The sequence below is a fragment of the Pteropus alecto genome, unplaced genomic scaffold (genome assembly GCF_000325575.1).
Source record: "Pteropus alecto unplaced genomic scaffold, ASM32557v1 scaffold311, whole genome shotgun sequence".
Lineage (NCBI taxonomy): Eukaryota > Metazoa > Chordata > Mammalia > Chiroptera > Pteropodidae > Pteropus > Pteropus alecto.
The window spans coordinates 431,800-448,822 of NW_006431916.1; the positions used below are offsets into that span (position 1 = coordinate 431,800).

Sequence of the window (17,023 nt, forward strand, 5' to 3'; positions counted from 1 at the left end):
TATAGCCAAGACATAGACAAGAATGTTCATAGCAGTTTTATTCAGAATAGTGAAAAACTGGAAGCAGTCTAAATGTCTTTCAGTGAAAAAATGCATAAATAAATTGTGGTATATTTACACAATGGAATACTACCCACTACAAAAAAGAACGAAGTACTGTTACACACAACAACATGGGTGAGTCTTGCAGGCATAATGTTAAGAAAAAGAAGCCAGGCACAAAAGGGTTTAAATGCATGATTTCATTTACATGAAGTTCAAAAATAGGCAGAACTAAACTATGGTGATACAGGTAAGAATGGTGGTTTTGGAGGGATATTGACTGGAAGAGAACACAAGGGAGCCTGCTGAGGTGCTGATAATGTCCTAAATTGCAATTTGAGGGGCAAATACATCCTGAGTGTATACATATGTAAAAATGCTGTATACTGCTGAAGATTGGTGTAGTTTACTGCATGCGGGTTATACCTGAATAAAAGAAATGAACGAGCAAATGAACAGAAGGCTCCCTGGAGTTTCCTATGCTATAACCCAAAGCAACAGGGGTTAGGGTGGGGAGGGTACTCTCAGGGCCTTGCACACTTAGATGATTCTCACTACCTCTTGTGGGCTCATCTACACAATCAGTGTGCTCTCAACATTTTGAACCTATGGGGACCCACTCGGACTCCAAGAGTTGGTATAAAAATTATTTTAAAGTGGAAATATCTGAGCTACCAAAGATACAGAAAGAAATGTTACTAAAACTTTTCTTATTTGACTGAAGCTAAGCTTTCCGAAAATGCCATTATTCCCCCTCAGAGGGATTTCCAGCCAGTTCAGCTCTCATGGAGACAGGCTGCCCAATAAAACATTCCAAACTTCCCCATGGAAGCCCTGAAGCCCCCTCCCCCACTCTCATTCCCTTGTTCAGTTTGGTATTTACACCTTTATTTCTGATTATTCAGTGAGTTACTACTGAGCAACTTCCTGGTGCATGTGTAAATAAACTCCTATTAATCTGTCTTTTCTCAGTTAATTTGCAGGCCTCCGACCACTGGACACCAGTTTTTTTTTTTTCTTTTTTTCCATAGTATTTATCCCTTTATAATTCACTTATTTATGTTTATTGTTTGCCATCTCTCTTCACTAGGAAGTTGGTTCCATGAGGTAGGAATCTGTTTTACTAAGGGATGGACTCCAGGTACCTAGAACAGTATCTGACATATAGTAGGTGCTCCAAATATGTTTGTTAAAATAATGAAACTAGCCTCCTACGCTCATTCAGGGTGAGAGCTGAGTTTGGCTGAAAAAAAAAAAAAAAAAAAAAGGTCTGGGATCTGAATAGATTATTACGGCCCTAAAGCTAACAGTCATGTGCCCAAGCTTGGAAATTACCCCAGATACACAGAAAGATGGATCAGACAAAATTCAGCAAACCCAGGGAAGCATTCAGCTTCCTTCCCAGTAGGTTCTTCATCTCCTCATCTGCCATGGCTGGAGTTGAGCTGTTGGTCATTTATATGATGAACAAAACAACAAAAAGGAAATGGAGGGGGCAGTTTGTGGTGGGGGTGGAAAAGGCACTTGGAATACCTCTGTTTGTAGATTAAGCCACTGGCTGTTGGAATGAGGAAGTCCCTCTCCCAGCCAGGGTGGGACAGAGAGGTAGCCCAGGGGGAAAGGGAGGTGGCCGAAGGAGCTGCATTCTTGCTGCATTCTTGCTAGATTTCTCCTCCTCTTCTCTAGGAGGAAGCTTCAGGCTAGATCACACACTACGAAACAATGTTGAACAGAATTCAGATCCTCTCTGTGGTCCCAGGCCTCTTCTCCCCACCAGAAATCCCCCAAGGGGAAATCCATCCTCCCATTTTATAGAGTGAAGAACTGAGGGTGAATGGAAGGGTGGAAAGGCTCAGCCTGTCTGTAGTACTCTACAGATTAACAGTGTAGTTGGAACTGGAGTTCATGATCCCTGACTCCAAGTGCTGGATGGTGTCCCATATAGACAACCCTCAGCCTCTTCTGATAAACTCTCCTTCCTACCACACACCCTGGAATGACTCTCTCTTCCTTCCAGGCAGCAGAACCCTCTATCCAATGCAGGGTTAAGTTCTAGAAGACAGTCACAGACCCAATGCAGAACCTCAGACCATATGGTCAAGAAGATTTCAAAGCTCTTGTTGACGGAAGCCCAGAGAAGGCAAATAACTTGTCCAAGATCACTCAGCTCCTGGGCCACCATGAGGGAAGAAGCTGGAAAGAGAACCTAGACCCTCTGATCCCACTTTAAAGTTCCTTCAAGCCTAAAGATTTTGTGATTTCTCGATGCCAGTCCAGCCAGCTTTTTCTCTGTCCTAGAGCTGCTTTCATTGTAAAACCTTTGCCCTAAGATCCCCAGGGTACCTTGTCTGGCCATAACAGCTCGTGTTCTTGGTTCCTTGTGGGGATAAGATTCTTCTCTAAGGCATTTGGATATCTATTCAGCAGCTTCATTCCCCTCTTTTTGGCCAAATCCCCTAAGCTTCCCTAAGTCATCACCCTCACACTTCCCTTCTCTTAGGCCCTATGATTGAAACCAGCACACTTACCCTTTCTTTTCTCCCAGCTAGTGCCTTCTCTATCCAATATCTCTGGTGGAGGGACATGTCCTGCCTTCGACTGGGGTCCAGAATCACAGGATGTGAAGATGGAAGAATGTTAGGACCAGAGCTGTCTCTTCCAGGCCCCGGGGGGCTGTCCTTTCTCTCTCTTGCTTGAGGATTGGAGTGAGTATCAGGGCTCTTGCTCATTTATTGAGCACCAAAGATACATGTTTTCCGTGAGCACCAAGTATGTAGCAGGCACTGTGTAAGAGTTTACTCTCCCTTATGTAATCCTTACAAAACAGTCCAGCAAGGTAAGAATTATGCTCATTTAACAGTTTAGGAAGTTTGCCCTAAGTCATACTAATGAGTCTAGGATTAGGAATGAGACCCACATCTAACTAAAAGCCCAAATCCCAGGCATAAGATGGTGGGGAGAGGGAAAGATGGTGGGAAGGAAGAAAATACGTATGAGCACCATCTTCCTTGGCCTCCCTGGCCGCAGGACCCAGGGGTGAGAATCACTGTAAATGATCCCATATCTTTAAATCAAACTTCAGAGAGGAGAGGTCACTGGGCAAGTGGAACAGGAGGGTTAGCTCGCTGACAGCCCTTGATGCACAACCTGCCAGCTCTCAGCCTGTGCATCTGTGATCAGCTGGCTGTGATCTGGAAACTACCTGCCACACAGGTGGCCTGCCTCTCCTCCCTGGATTGAGGAAGCAGGAACAGGTGGCAGTGACAGGCAGTGGGCAAGTGTGCTGGGCAGCAGTGGCTGGAGCCCCAGCTAGGATGGGCTCTCTCTGGGGCCTGACTCTGACCCTTTACTTCTGCTACTGGCAGGCTGCAGCCCCCGGGAGCTCTGCAGGTAAGCGGGCAAGAGGGCTCTGCGGGCTTCTGTCTTGGCAGGGCTCTGGTTGTGAGTTTGTGTCCTGGCAGCCCTTTGTGGATGAGTGTAGCTCTCTTGGGCTAATTATAATTAACCATAAAGCTGTATGCGAAGTATTTCTATTATTGATAAAGAGTATGAAAATGGCAGTGTGTCCTCTTAAGCATGTGTGCCGCTGTGGAACATAAAAATGAGCAATGTCATTGAGAGGTCGCTGTCCTTTTCTTTATGACTGAGGGAGTGCGAGCAAGTGGGGTGCAGTGAGGTGCAGGCTGGTGATAAATCTGACTAAAGCCAAAGAATGTGGCTTGGCAAGATTCTAACTCCTCCAAGTTTATCCTTTAAAATGCAGTTTTTGTGTGAAAAGTCTGACTGTCACAGACTGCCTGGGAGGGTGGATTCTGAGAAGCAGGGCTTTTATGAAAGAAGAAAACTGACATTAATCTATAATAGGAATTGTGCCAAGCTTGTCACATGCATTATTATTTTTTTTTTAATGGACTTTATTTTTAGCAGCAGTTTTAGGCTCATGGAAAAATTAAGTGGAAGGTACAGAGATTCCCACGTACCCCTGCCCTCCCCTCCACACACAACCTCCCCCGCTATCAACATCTTGCACTTGAATGGTACATGTGTACGATCAATGAACCATCATTATCGTGCGTTACCTTTTTATTCTTTTTTAAAGACTTTATTTTTTAAGAGCAGTTTTAGTTCACAGTAAAATTGAGAGGAAGGTACAGAGATATCCCATATACTCCTGTAGACTCTTTCGAATCCTCACAATAACTCTATGAGAGAGGTAAAATTCTTACTCTCTCCCCGCCTCAACGGTGAAGAGATGGAAGTTTACCAGGATTAGGTAATGGATCTGCAGAGGCAGGATTTGACGCCACACAGGCCTAACCACAGGAAATACCACCCGCTGTGTGCACTCTGATCTACCAGGTTTGTGCTGCACACTTTACATTTAATTTAATTTAATCTTCACAATGAAATAGGGACCTCTAGTTCCATCATACAGATGAAAAGTGCAGGCGTGGAGCTGGAAGACTTGGCCAGGGTCACACGGTTGGTAAGCGGCAGAGCAAGCAGCGGAGAGGGGACTCAGACTCAGGGTCTGAAGTCTACACGATTTCCTCTCCCCCAGTTTGATTTGAGGAATAAAGCAAGAAAGCTGCAACATTCTGGAGCTATAGAGACCAGGCTGTGGGCTTTGAGAAGACCCCTGTTTTGAGGTCTTCTGTTTGAGAAGACCCCTGGCGGGTAAGAGATATGAGTGGGGGGTTATGAGAGCCCTGGAGATGAAGAGGCTATGAGTTTGGGAAGTATGAAAAGGTTTCACAGCAGGATGACACCATAGGGCTCCTGGAAAAGGATGAAAATGTGTCAGGGGAGGTCAGTGGTCAGATCCCAGGAACTCAAACCACTGTTTGGGCTTCGGTCTCTGTGGGCTGACCCAGACAGGCTCTGCTTCCACCATGTGAGGACCAAGGAAGCTCAGAGAAATATCTCAGACTTTGAAGTGGGGGGAAGAAAGTATATTCCTGTAAAAGTGTGATTGGTGTGTGTAGTTAGACTACATTGAACGAGTAATGAGAGCCAATGCCATGACCTACTCAATATGCATGTGGGTACAGCCTCAAATTCTCACTGTATTAAAATAGGTTGCGTGCTCTCAAGTAACTCCTTGAAAGGACATGGTCAGGGAGGGATGCTTAATAACCTTTGCAGGCTTTCCCGTTCTTCTTCTCTTCTGGTCCTTACCCCATAGTAAGTCAGAGATTGGGACCCCTTTTCACAGGGAAGGAAATGGAGGCTTAAAGAGGTCTATTGACTGGCCTCGCTGGTAGCAGGCAGAGTCAGGATTTGAACCAGTAAATCATCAGACTCTAGAGCTAGTAATAGACCTGGGGATGAAACCCAGTCTCTAGCTTCCTGGCCCTTTTATCAAATTCAGTGGGAGACACAGGAGGACAAGCTGGAGACTGGAGCCCCGTCCTGATGCCCTGGGTAGAGGCGGCCACATGGTTCAGGATCTCCTTTGGGTCCTTGGCTACTTTTGGGCCAGTAGCTCTCAGTAAAGACCATCTCAAACCGTCAGAACCCAAAAATATGGGGCTTATATTTTTATCGTTTTCCTTTAAGAGTAGAGTTACTAGATAAAATGCAGAGTATCTACTTACATTTAAATTTCTGGTAATAAATTTTTTTTTTAGTATAAGTATATTTCAAATACTTCATGAGAAAATGCACCTACTAAAAAAATCATTTGTTGTTACAATTATTTCTTGTTTTTCTGATTCAAATTTAACTGGGCACCCTGTATTTTTATTTGCTAAATCTGGCAACCTTCCCCAGGAGGCTCTTTAGCCCACTTACAGAGAGAGCCCCTCCTGGGTGGAGAGGAAAGGCACCCTTGTCAGTGTCTAAAAGATCCTGCTGTAGACTCCACCAGGGTTTAAGAACCCCTGCTGGTCCTCCACACACACACAACCTCAAAGCGCAGGTCAAGTGAACAGAAATGTTCTGCCCTATGGAGAAATACTAGCAGCATCTCTCTAAAAAGTGGTGTTTTGCCTCTCACCTGGCTCCCTGTTACCCATGGAAAATGCCTGGTACATTGTTTCTGGAGTTCTGGGGTTCCATCCCTGTCTTCTCAGGCCAGTGTTCAGGAGAGACTTGAGCAGAGATGGGACGCTCTCCCCTCTTCTCCTGCTAGAGCCCCCCAAATTTTGCTTGCTCCTTCCCCCTTTGCAGCAGTCACCATCCCTACTGTCCCTGGAGGTTCCTCTCCCCTAATCCTCCCAGCTACCTCTAAACACAAAAGCACAGATATTTCTTGTGTTTAAAGTATTTTTAATTCCATGGAGAAACATTTGCTGGATGAGAAAAGTATCGATGGGGAAGTGACAAGGATTCTTTCAAAAAGTTCTGAGAATCGTGGTCCCTGCTCTGCAGTTCTTGGTTTACATGGACTTTTGCCTTCATTGCTCCTCCTTGAGGCTGGATCCTGACCCCACACATTCCCTCTGATGCCTTTGGACCAATAATCCACTGGATTCTGGGGCTTTCTTGCTTCCAGTGGGCTGTTAGAAGACATCAGTCAGGGCAATACCAGTTTCGTGGTTGTCGCGTGGGAATCGTCTTCCTGATACTACTTCCTTCTTCCTTGTAAATATAGATGAAAAATGGAGTAAAGGCAACTCCCCCCACCCCCCGCACCCCTCTCACCTTTCAGCAGTCCCCAGGGCATAAACACATGAGTCATGGACTCATGGCTCACAAACTTGTCTTACCCAACACAGGCCCCACCACCCCTGGACGAGGCCCTTTGGTGACAGTGAGCCACACAGAAGTGCCTACTGTGACTCTGAGGGTCGACATAAGCTCAGAGGGAACCTCCCAGATCCCTGACCTTGCTGAGACCTCTGTGCCAAGCCATATCCCTTTGGAAACTCAAACCGTGGGCACCCAAACCTCTGATAGGACCTTAATCCCAGCCAGCACCATCTCAGAAGCAGTGACCAGGGAAACCAAAACCATATTTCCTGCAACAGAGACCAGGGCTCTCACAAAAATAACACCTTCCAAGTTCATGGTTGTGATCACCTCTTTTATGGAGACATCACCCCCGCACCCCTCTCACCTTTCAGCAGTCCCCAGGGCATAAACACATGAGTCATGGACTCATGGCTCACAAACTTGTCTTACCCAACACAGGCCCCACCACCCCTGGACGAGGCCCTTTGGTGACAGTGAGCCACACAGAAGTGCCTACTGTGACTCTGAGGGTCGACATAAGCTCAGAGGGAACCTCCCAGATCCCTGACCTTGCTGAGACCTCTGTGCCAAGCCATATCCCTTTGGAAACTCAAACCGTGGGCACCCAAACCTCTGATAGGACCTTAATCCCAGCCAGCACCATCTCAGAAGCAGTGACCAGGGAAACCAAAACCATATTTCCTGCAACAGAGACCAGGGCTCTCACAAAAATAACACCTTCCAAGTTCATGGTTGTGATCACCTCTTTTATGGAGACATCAGCCACAAGTGACAGCCCCTCAGGAACTGGAATGACCACAGTTGAAACTATTATACGTAGTGATCTCTCAGAAGCCTTCTTTGACACCCTTTGTACTGACGACGGCTCTGAAAAGACAAAGAGGATCACAATAGACACCTTGACACTGGCTCACACCTCTGCAGAAGCCAGGGCCCTGGCCTTGGAGAGTAACTCAGTTCCAGCCATCATCATTTCACAAACCCTGTCACCTGACATCACTTCTCCATCTAAAGTCTTGGTTGCCAACGCCGACACCGACATTGAGGTTATCAGATGTGGTGTTACAGAAATTGAAACAATTGCCATCAACCCTAGGGCCTCAGACATAGATCACAGCCCCATTGGAGGAAAGACTTTGTCCACCCCTGATATGTCAGCTTTGCCTGACTTCACTGAAGCAAAATCATACCTCACTGGGACCACAACCTCTTCTGAGACCTTGTCAACAGCCGGCACCACAGAATTAGCCACACCTGATACCACAGTTGAGACCTTACTCTCCACCAACAGCACCACAGAAAGAGAAACATCAGCAGCCAAGGCCACCGCCTCCAGTGGAACTTTGGTGACAATCAACATGAACCCTTTGGAAGAAACTTCAGCCCTCTCTGTTGAGATAACAAGGCACACCGAAGTCTCAGAAGCAGTTACAATCTCCATAGAGGCTGGGTCAACAGTGGGCCAAGCAACTTCCCCTGCTGGTTCCTCAGCTACAGTCTATAGCCTCTCTGAAGTAGCCAACACCAAGAACTCCACCTCCTTAGAGATTTCTACCACAAACAGCACAACCAGTGGGACTGTCCTCACTAGCAGGAGCGCTCTTTCATCTATCCATCTGACCGTGGCCAACAACAGCCAAGAAACAGAGGTCATCTTAGCCAAGATGACAGCCTCAGCAAAGACCCCAAAGACAGCCAGCACAGCTGGAGGAAAGCCCCCAACAACCATACTTACCACTGCTGGGACAACGTGGGCCGCAGAAACTACTGCAGGTAAGTGGCTTCCCCATATGTGATCTTTGGGAATTTGGAGTTTAGAGTCTCCAAAATGTCTACATGGTTAAGGTATGCAGACAAAGGAAGGATCTGGGAACCTATTTTGAGGCTGATGTTGCCTCTTTATGATCTTCTGGTGGCTCTTGCTAAAATCACTAATAAGCAGAGTTACGGTGGTGTATGGAAAGAGCAAGGAGTTAGAAGTCTGGAAAAATGGTTTGAGATCTTGGCTCTGCCCTTAACAACCTGAGTGACCTCGGACAGTTTCCTCTCCCTCTCTGGGCCTCAGTTTCCCTGCCAGGAGCTGGAGGGGGTTGCAATGAATGAACAATGAAGTCCTTTTCAACTCTGCCTTTCTATGAAGTTAACTGTTAAGTAACTACTGTGCACCAGGTGAGGCCACAAATTTTATTTAAAAGACACAGCCCTCATGCTCTGGAAGCCTTGGGTTCAGCCAGGGCCACACAGATGAACACCATGTGGGCATCTGTCCCAAGTTGCTGCCCTCTGAGCAGCTGGGATCTCGTGAAAGTGTGGGGCTCGCTGAATGCACTTGCTGGGGCTGGTGCCATAGATGGTGACTTAAAATAAATAAAGAAATTGGAAGAAAGTTTGGAAGTTTAAAGTGACATCTCTGAGACAGCAGATACTTCTCAGGGAAGAAGTCCCTTGTCAGAGGCTGCTTGGTCAGCCCAGGTCCTGGTCAGCTTATGCCTTCTACCTCCATTTCCCATCCCTCTGTCCTTGTGCCTCATCTCTGAGGTATCCTCATCTTGCCCTGCCTTCCTGGGGAGGTGAAATCAAAATATTAATCATGACAACTTTATTGAATTTCTTTTATATCCCAGGCAGAGGTGATATAAAAGTATTTCACAACCAGTAAACATTGATACCAGCTGAATGTTCTCTCTGATGCCAGGCAGTGTACTATGAGCTTTGCATACGTTATCTCCTCTAATTAAACCTTCCAAACCACCTCATGAGGTAGCTATTATTGCCCCATCTGACAGATGAGGAAAAAACATTTAAAGGTGGCAAAAAGAGAGCAGTGAGATTCCAAATGAAACTATCTAATGCCAAAACTCATAATCTCCTATTGTGCTTTTATTCTTAAAAGCTCAATTTATTACTGTATTTCTTTTTTAAAATGCTTTCTTTATTACTTGTTGGTTAGATGATACATTCACATAATTTAAAATTCAGTAGATACAAAAGGGTACACCATAAACTGTCTCTCTCCCATGCTGTCCCCCAGCTACCCAGTTTTCCTTACACACATAACTGATGGTATCACTTCCTTGTGAATCCTCTTATGGACATGAAATATATATTTGGAAGCAAAAAAAAAAAAAAGGATGAACAATATCTATCTATCTATCTATCTATCTATCTATCTATCTATCTATCTATCTATCGACATAAACCAATAAAGATGTAGATAGATATCTTACATCTTTCTTTTGATGCAAAGGAAGTATATGATAAAAACGGATCTCTGAGATAAAACTTTTTTTTATGGCTGCTCAATATTCCATTTTGTTTTACCATAATTTATTCAACCAGTCCTCTGTGGAAGGACTGTTAGGTTGTTTCCAGTATTTTGTGATGACAAATGATGCTGCAGTAAATAGTACATTTTTTACACGTGTGTTATTTTCTGTAGAATAATTTTATAGAAGTGCAATTACTGGATCAATTCTAATAGTATTCTGATAGAAAGAAATGATAGAAAGAAAAGATGGCAGGTAGAGGCAAGCAGATTAGGCCTCAACAAAAGACAGAACTTGCCTACAGAGTTGCTAAATCGGAAAGGCCGGATTAAAAGGCCTTCACCAATTTAGAGCGAGAAGAACAGGCGGAGGTCATCCTCTTAGAGAGCTAGCCTCTCTCCAGCATTCTTCCCAGCTGGAATCTTTCCTAACAGCTTAGTCAAGGACCTCCAAGCCTTGAGAATATTCTAGATTCACTTTTATTTCTCCTTCCTGACACTACTCTTCTAACTTCTCCAAATGTGGATGGGGCCTTCAGCTATCATTTCCTTCACTCTTGTTGGGAAGACACTCTAATGGGCCCAGTTATCAGAGAAAGAGAATCCTTTTTCTCTTTGCAGTGAGTAAATGTAAGATCCTATGAGAATACAGACATGTTTATACGTAAAAGTAAGCACTTATATGTGGAGGAGTGACAGAGGCTGGGTAGCACAGTTCACGTCTTGATTCCTCAAATGATTTTCTCATATTTTCATCTTCCTTCTATTCTCAACTTGCAGGTGGGGATGGAGGCTTCCTCCTCCTGCGGCTGAGTGTGGCCTCCCCAGAAGACCTCACTGACCCCAGAGTGGCAGAGAAGCTGATGCGCCACGTGAGTGGGTACTCTCTGGGCCAGAGCAGAAAAGGAGAGTAAAATGTTCTTGGGAACTCCAGGAAGATCTGCAGGATACAGAACAACTGTTACATTGAGAGGAGAGTAGTTTTCGTATGGAGTATTAGGAGCTAAATCTAAAGATCCCCGCCTGGCTTTGCTTCTGCCCGTTTTTCCTGAGTTCTGAATTCTCCTTCTCTGCTATGTAAAAATTCTTTCTTTCATCCCCAATTTCCTTGGAAGGTCACGTCTTCTGGCTCTGGGAGAAGGTCAATGATATTAGTGGGCAGATAGGCAGGACTTTTGGTTGCAAGTGGCAGAAACCCAATTCACCATAGCTTATATAGAAAACCAAGGTATTGGCTGAGAAACCTAGAAGTGGCTGGATCCAGCAGCTCAAACATGATCATCAGGGTTTTCTCTTTCTGTTTTTCTCTCAGCTCTACTCCTTTCATTCTTCAGAGTCTCTTTAGATGTAAGGAAAGATGGTTGTGGCAGCCCTAGATTCACAAAGCACTTCCGTCTTCTGCAATCTTCATGTCATACTAGGGAAGAACTGATCTTATTGGCCTACCAGGGCCGCCATGACTGACACCTCAATCTGAACCACATGGAATGGGAAGGTTAAGCCCCAAAAGCCATAGGGATGCTAAGCAAAAAACGAAAACAAAAATAAATAAATAAATAAAGGTATGCTCTATATGGGGACCAAGATTCAAATATATTTGTACGAATTGGGAAAATTTTTCCAAAACCCAGATCACTGGAAAAAGCTTCTAGTGGTAGAATTCTGGGGTCAGAGCTTTTGGGGATGGTGTGAATCACTGGCAGGTTAGAATGGGTCAGTTCAGCCTAGTTCTTGTACCCACTTCTTGCTGCCAAGGGATAGGAAGAGGGAATATTTGGGCCCTTGAAGTTCTCTCAGGGGGAGGGGGACCCATCATGACTCCCACAATAAGGAGTTTCCTGAATGTGGCATGGGGATTTTGAAGCAGGACAGCCAAATAAATGACAAATGCCCCTGCATGTGATACTCAAAGAAGCAAGTATGAGTCCTAGTTGAAGAGGGAAGCCAGGGTCGAATCAGTTCTGAGTCCTCGACACTGGAAAGTATGTCAGGTATCAGAAAGAAGCCAGGGAGAAAGGAGCAGGCCGGGTGCTGAGGTACAGGAATCAGGCTGTGCGGGTGTTGGATATCAGTTTTTGTTGGGGGCTGACCACCAGCATAGGGCTCAGGGCTCAAAAAAACAACAAACTTTGGAGCCAGACAGATCTGGGTATGAATTCCGGTTACTATATATGTGACCTGTGGTAAGTTACTCCATATTACTTTCCTTTCTTATAAAACGAGGCTAATACTACTTTTTTTTTTTTTACAAGGTTACTGTGAGGATTAAAAGACTTAATGTGCATAAAGTATCTCGCCCATGTCCAGCCCACAGGAGGCTCAGGAAGTCTTGCTGGCCTCCTCATATATTCTCTCCCACTGTCCCTTCCTGTCCTTGGTCTGTGGTGAACTCATGGACCAGATGGGCTGGAAATACTCACTTGTTCCTTTTGCCTTCCAGCTACGCCATGAGCTGCACTCCCTCGTGCCTCTCGTCCAAGTCTCCCTGCTGCGTGTCAAGAGGGATTAAAGAACATCAGCTGCAGGCAGGACCATGTGCCGAAGGGGGGCAGTGCCCCTACAGTCTGGAACCCACCACAGACTGGAGGCACGTTACTACACCAAGATGCGCCTAGAAGTTTCCCACAGAGGTCAGCTGGCTTGATCCCTTATCCCAGACATGGCAGTGAGACCCTGGCTCACACATGCCTGAGTGTATGCATGTGTGGGAAGGAGGGCTTCTGTTCCAGAGATGTTCTTAGACCTCCCTTGGCACATGTGTTGTGTTTCCGTAAAGAATCACCCACTCACCCATCTGTCATCCACTGTGTGCTTCCATACTACATTAAAAACACACTCAGTGTGGCCCAGAGGTTATCTATTTGACTTGTGTGTTTCTGACATTTTTATGATACAGAGATTTTGTGCATCATTGCTGCCACCTTCCTCCTTCATGCTTCCTTGGTTCTCGGTTTGGACCTTGATAACAGCACTCACTGAGGGTGGCACTGGAGCCTGTTCAACCATGAACTCCTTCAGAGCACAGACCATATTTGTTTATCTCTGTATCCCTTGAACTGAGTAGAGCGCCTGGCCTATAGTAGGATCACAGAGAATGTTTGCTGAATTGACTTGAATTTCAAGTTCCAGACACAAGCGGATTTGAAAGAAAGTCTGCAATACTCAATTATTTCTTCCCCATAGCTCATAAATCACATTATTATTATTTTTAAATTCGATGTAGTTTTTTTAATTGTAAAACTTCCTTATGAATTTAAAAAATTGAAAAACTCAAAAAGACCAAGGAAAAAAGAAGAAATAGAAAGAGGAGGGGAAGAGAAATAAAAAAATTTTTGTAAAAGCTCACCTTTTCTGTACAACTGTCATTAATGTATATACTCAATGTCCCCGCTTGGTCTGAGATACTTTGCATTCAACATTTCTAAAATCAAAGTCCTAATCTTTTCTCCTAAAGCCGCTATGTATGCCTGCATCTTCCTTATCTCAGTTAATATCAATTGAATCTTTCAGTTAGTCGAGCCAAAATGCTAGGAACTATTCTTTATTCCTCTATTTCTTTCGCATTTGGCAATTCGATTCAACAGGAAATTCTGTTGGCTTTACTGTCATCAAAATATGCCCAGAATCTGACCCCTCCTCACCATCTCAATTGTTCTCACTCTGGTCCAAGGTGCCATCATCTCTCACCTGGATTACTAATACCTTCCAACAGGTCTGTCTCCCTGTTTCTTCCTTTGTCTCTCACCCCCAGTCTAGTCCCAGTACATCAGTCAGGGCTGTCTTTTCATAATGTAAGGCAGATCATTCTACTCCTTTGCTCCAAACTCTCCTATTCCATTCAGAGAAAAAGCAAAGTTTTTAAAATAACCTGCAAAGCTATACATGACCTGCACCCCTCTGCTAGCCTCCTTAATGTCACTGCACTGCAGCCACACTGACTTCTTGGCTGTTCTGTGACTGCATCAGGCCTCGAATACATGCTCTTGCCTTGGGACTTTTGCATGTGTTGCTCAGTCTGCTTAGATTGCTTCTCCTCCAGATACCCACTTGGCTAATTCCTCCACCTCCTTATCTTCTCAGTGGGTCTAACTAACCACCCTCCTCTGCTTCAGTTTTCTTCATAACACTGATCACAACCTAATATAATATACATTTTATTTGTCTTGCTATTATCTGTGTTCCTCAACTAGAATGAAAAAGTTTGTTCTCTGAAGTATCCCCAGTGTCTAGGACAGTGCCTGGCACATAAAATATTTGTTAAATGAATGAAGGAAACAACAAAATAATTTGGATATTGCCTTGAATAAAGGGAGTATGTGAATTCAATTGACCCCTCCTCTTGCAGAGTGGGGCAGAATGAGTTTTATAAAGAGATTAGACAAAAACAATTTAAACTTTCATTCCAGCATATTTATTGAGTGCCTATGATAGAAGAGAGCCTACATTATGTTGTGGGGGACTCAAAGATGTTTCTTCCCACAGGGATTAAAGTTAGCAGGGGAAGTTAGACACATACAGAAATAACAAACCAAAAGAACTCACTTATACCGTATATGACAAAACCAGAATGTCCTTAATATACGAAGAGCTTTTACAAAGCAATAAAAAGGCAAATATGCTAGTAGAAAGGTGAACAAATGGCAAGGACAGGCAATTCACAAAAGAACGAATATCAGTGTCTCTTTTCCATGGGGAAAAAAAAAAAACAACCTTTAATTACATTAGCAAAAAAGGTAAATTAATACAGTGTGATATTGCTTATTGTGTGTCAATAGGTAAAGATTTATAAAAATTATAACATTCATATTAATGAGAATATGAAAAAAAGGGCACTCAGACACTGCCAGTGTGAGTAAAATTTGTACAACTTTTCTGGAGGACTATTTGACTATCTAAAGCCTTAAACATATACATTCCTTTAACCCATCAATTTTATTCCTACGAGTTTATCTTAAGAAAATAATTAGGAATCTGTGCAAAGATCGATAAATAAGTATATTCAAAGATCAATAAATAAATATATGTATGGTGTCAGATGGGTACTAGACTTAATGGGGTGATCATTTCGTAAGGCATATAAATGTCTAATCACTATTAATATACTCGAAACTAATATAATATGGTATGTTAACTGCAATTAGAAAATAAATTAATTTTTAAAAATGTTCATTACAGAACTATTTAAATAGCCAATAAAAGAAAAAGACAAAATAAAACACAAATGAGATATCTCAGTGTAGCCATTTGTGTAATAATAGTGTTATCATATATAATCTATATACATGTTAATGAGATGTATATCTATTAACGTGGAAAGAAGTTCATGAAATATTATTCTGTTCTCTTTTATTTTCTTAAGATGGAACCATCTTTTTTTTTTTTTTTTTAAACTCCAAGATATCCTTCACACTATATTCTGAGCTTCCTCTCTAAAGTCAAAGCTAGTCTTGTTCCTACCTGCAGGATTATACCTGCAACTTTGAATACAAGGGTCTTTGTGACATACAGCCTTGGCCAACTTTCTCAGCTCCATGTCCTAAGGCCCCATCTCCTGTATCCTCTGTTCCTTACACAGGAAACTTCTCACTACTTGCCAGTCACACCTGCTTTGATCCAGAGTGTTTGCACATCATGATTCCTGTCCCTGGAATGTCACCCCCACTCCTAGTCCCTTCATTTGGAAAACTCCTATTTATGCTTAAAAGCTCAGTTCATTTAGCATCTCCTCATGATGGCTTTGCTCAAATTCCCTAAGGAAGAGTTAGTTTCTTAGTCTCCTTATATTTCTGTTATAGCACTTAACATGCTATATCATGATTACAAGTTTGTTAAATCATACGTGCTTCAGGACAAACACCATATAGTATTCATCTCTGGAGCCGCAAGACCTAGTACAGAACCCTGCACATAGAGGGCCACTCAAATGTTTGCTAAATGACTGAGATGTTGAGCCATGTGAGCAGAAAATCATTAATATGGGCATTGGGCTCTGAAAGTTAAAAAAAACGCATTCAACGTTGAAGTCAAACAAAGCAAATTTAATGATATAATTATTATTAAGCTACACTATAATTAGGCACGAACAGAGAGCAGTTTGCATAAGTCACTACAACATCGCTGTTATATAAATCCAATTCTTAAAAAGTTTTTCTTTTGTTGCTTTGTGCTTATTCAAATCAGTGATACCTAATAAAGTGGGTGATTTAATCTTAATTGCATACATATAAAGACACATGTACATACAATGCTGATTACTGTTATTATTGAAAGCCAAAAGAATTATAAAATATGGGGGACACCAATTAGAAGCATTTGGGAGTTAAAATTATGTGTGTGTGCTTATGTGTGTGTTTGTGTATGTGTTCATGTATGTGTTTGGGTATGTGTGTGTGTTTTGAGGTGTGTGTGTGTGTGTGTGTGTGTGTATGTGTTTATGTATGTGTGTGTGTGTGTGTGTGTGTTTTGAGGTGTGTGTGTGTGTGTGTGTGTGTGTGAGAGAGAGAGAGAGAGAGAGAGAGACAGGGAGAGAGAGAGAGAAAGCGTTAGTTACTGGAGATGACCAAAGTTAGTGGAAGAAATGCTACAAAACCAACAAGAACCGGAAGTGCCTGGAGAAAATTCTCCAGTTATTTAAGATTCAAAGTGTGTGCATATCAGGTGAAAATGTCGTAGTGACTTATGCAAACTGCTCTCTGTTCGTGCCTAATTATAGTGCAGCTTAATAATAATTATATCATTAAATTTGCTTTGTTTGACTTCAACGTTGAATGCCATTTTTTTAACTTTCAGAGCCCAATGCCCATGGCCCAACATCTCAGTCATTTAGCAAACATTTGAGTGGCCCTCTATGTGCAGGGTTCTGTGCTAGGTCTTGCGGCTCCAGAGATGTCACGAGACATCTTCATACTAAAAAATTATTCATGGTTTATCTGAAATTCAAATTTAACTGGGCTTCCTGTATTTTATTTGCTAAATCTGACAACCCTAATTTCTTCCTTCCTTCCTTCCTTCCTTCCTTCC

General features: G+C 43.3%; 1 protein-coding gene across 1 annotated transcript; it reads left to right on the forward strand.

Annotated features, from left to right (window-relative positions):
- Positions 1–7,145: 7,145 nt before the first annotated feature.
- On the forward strand, positions 7,146–12,843 carry MUC20 (mucin 20, cell surface associated). Its single transcript, XM_006906183.3, has 3 exons — positions 7,146–8,511; positions 10,784–10,875; positions 12,444–12,843. The coding sequence occupies exons 1-3, from the start codon at positions 7,146–7,148 to the stop codon at positions 12,510–12,512; spliced, it is 1,527 nt and encodes a 508-aa protein (XP_006906245.1). The 3' UTR covers positions 12,513–12,843.
- Positions 12,844–17,023: the final 4,180 nt, after the last annotated feature.

Coding starts and splice junctions, on each gene's coding strand:
- MUC20 (XM_006906183.3), top strand. CDS start 7,146: ATGGCTCACAAACTTGTCTTACCCAACACAGGCCCCACCACCCCTGGA. Junction 8,512..10,783: donor GGCCGCAGAAACTACTGCAG/GTAAGTGGCTTC, acceptor CTCAACTTGCAG/GTGGGGATGGAGGCTTCCTC. Junction 10,876..12,443: donor CAGAGAAGCTGATGCGCCAC/GTGAGTGGGTAC, acceptor TTTGCCTTCCAG/CTACGCCATGAGCTGCACTC.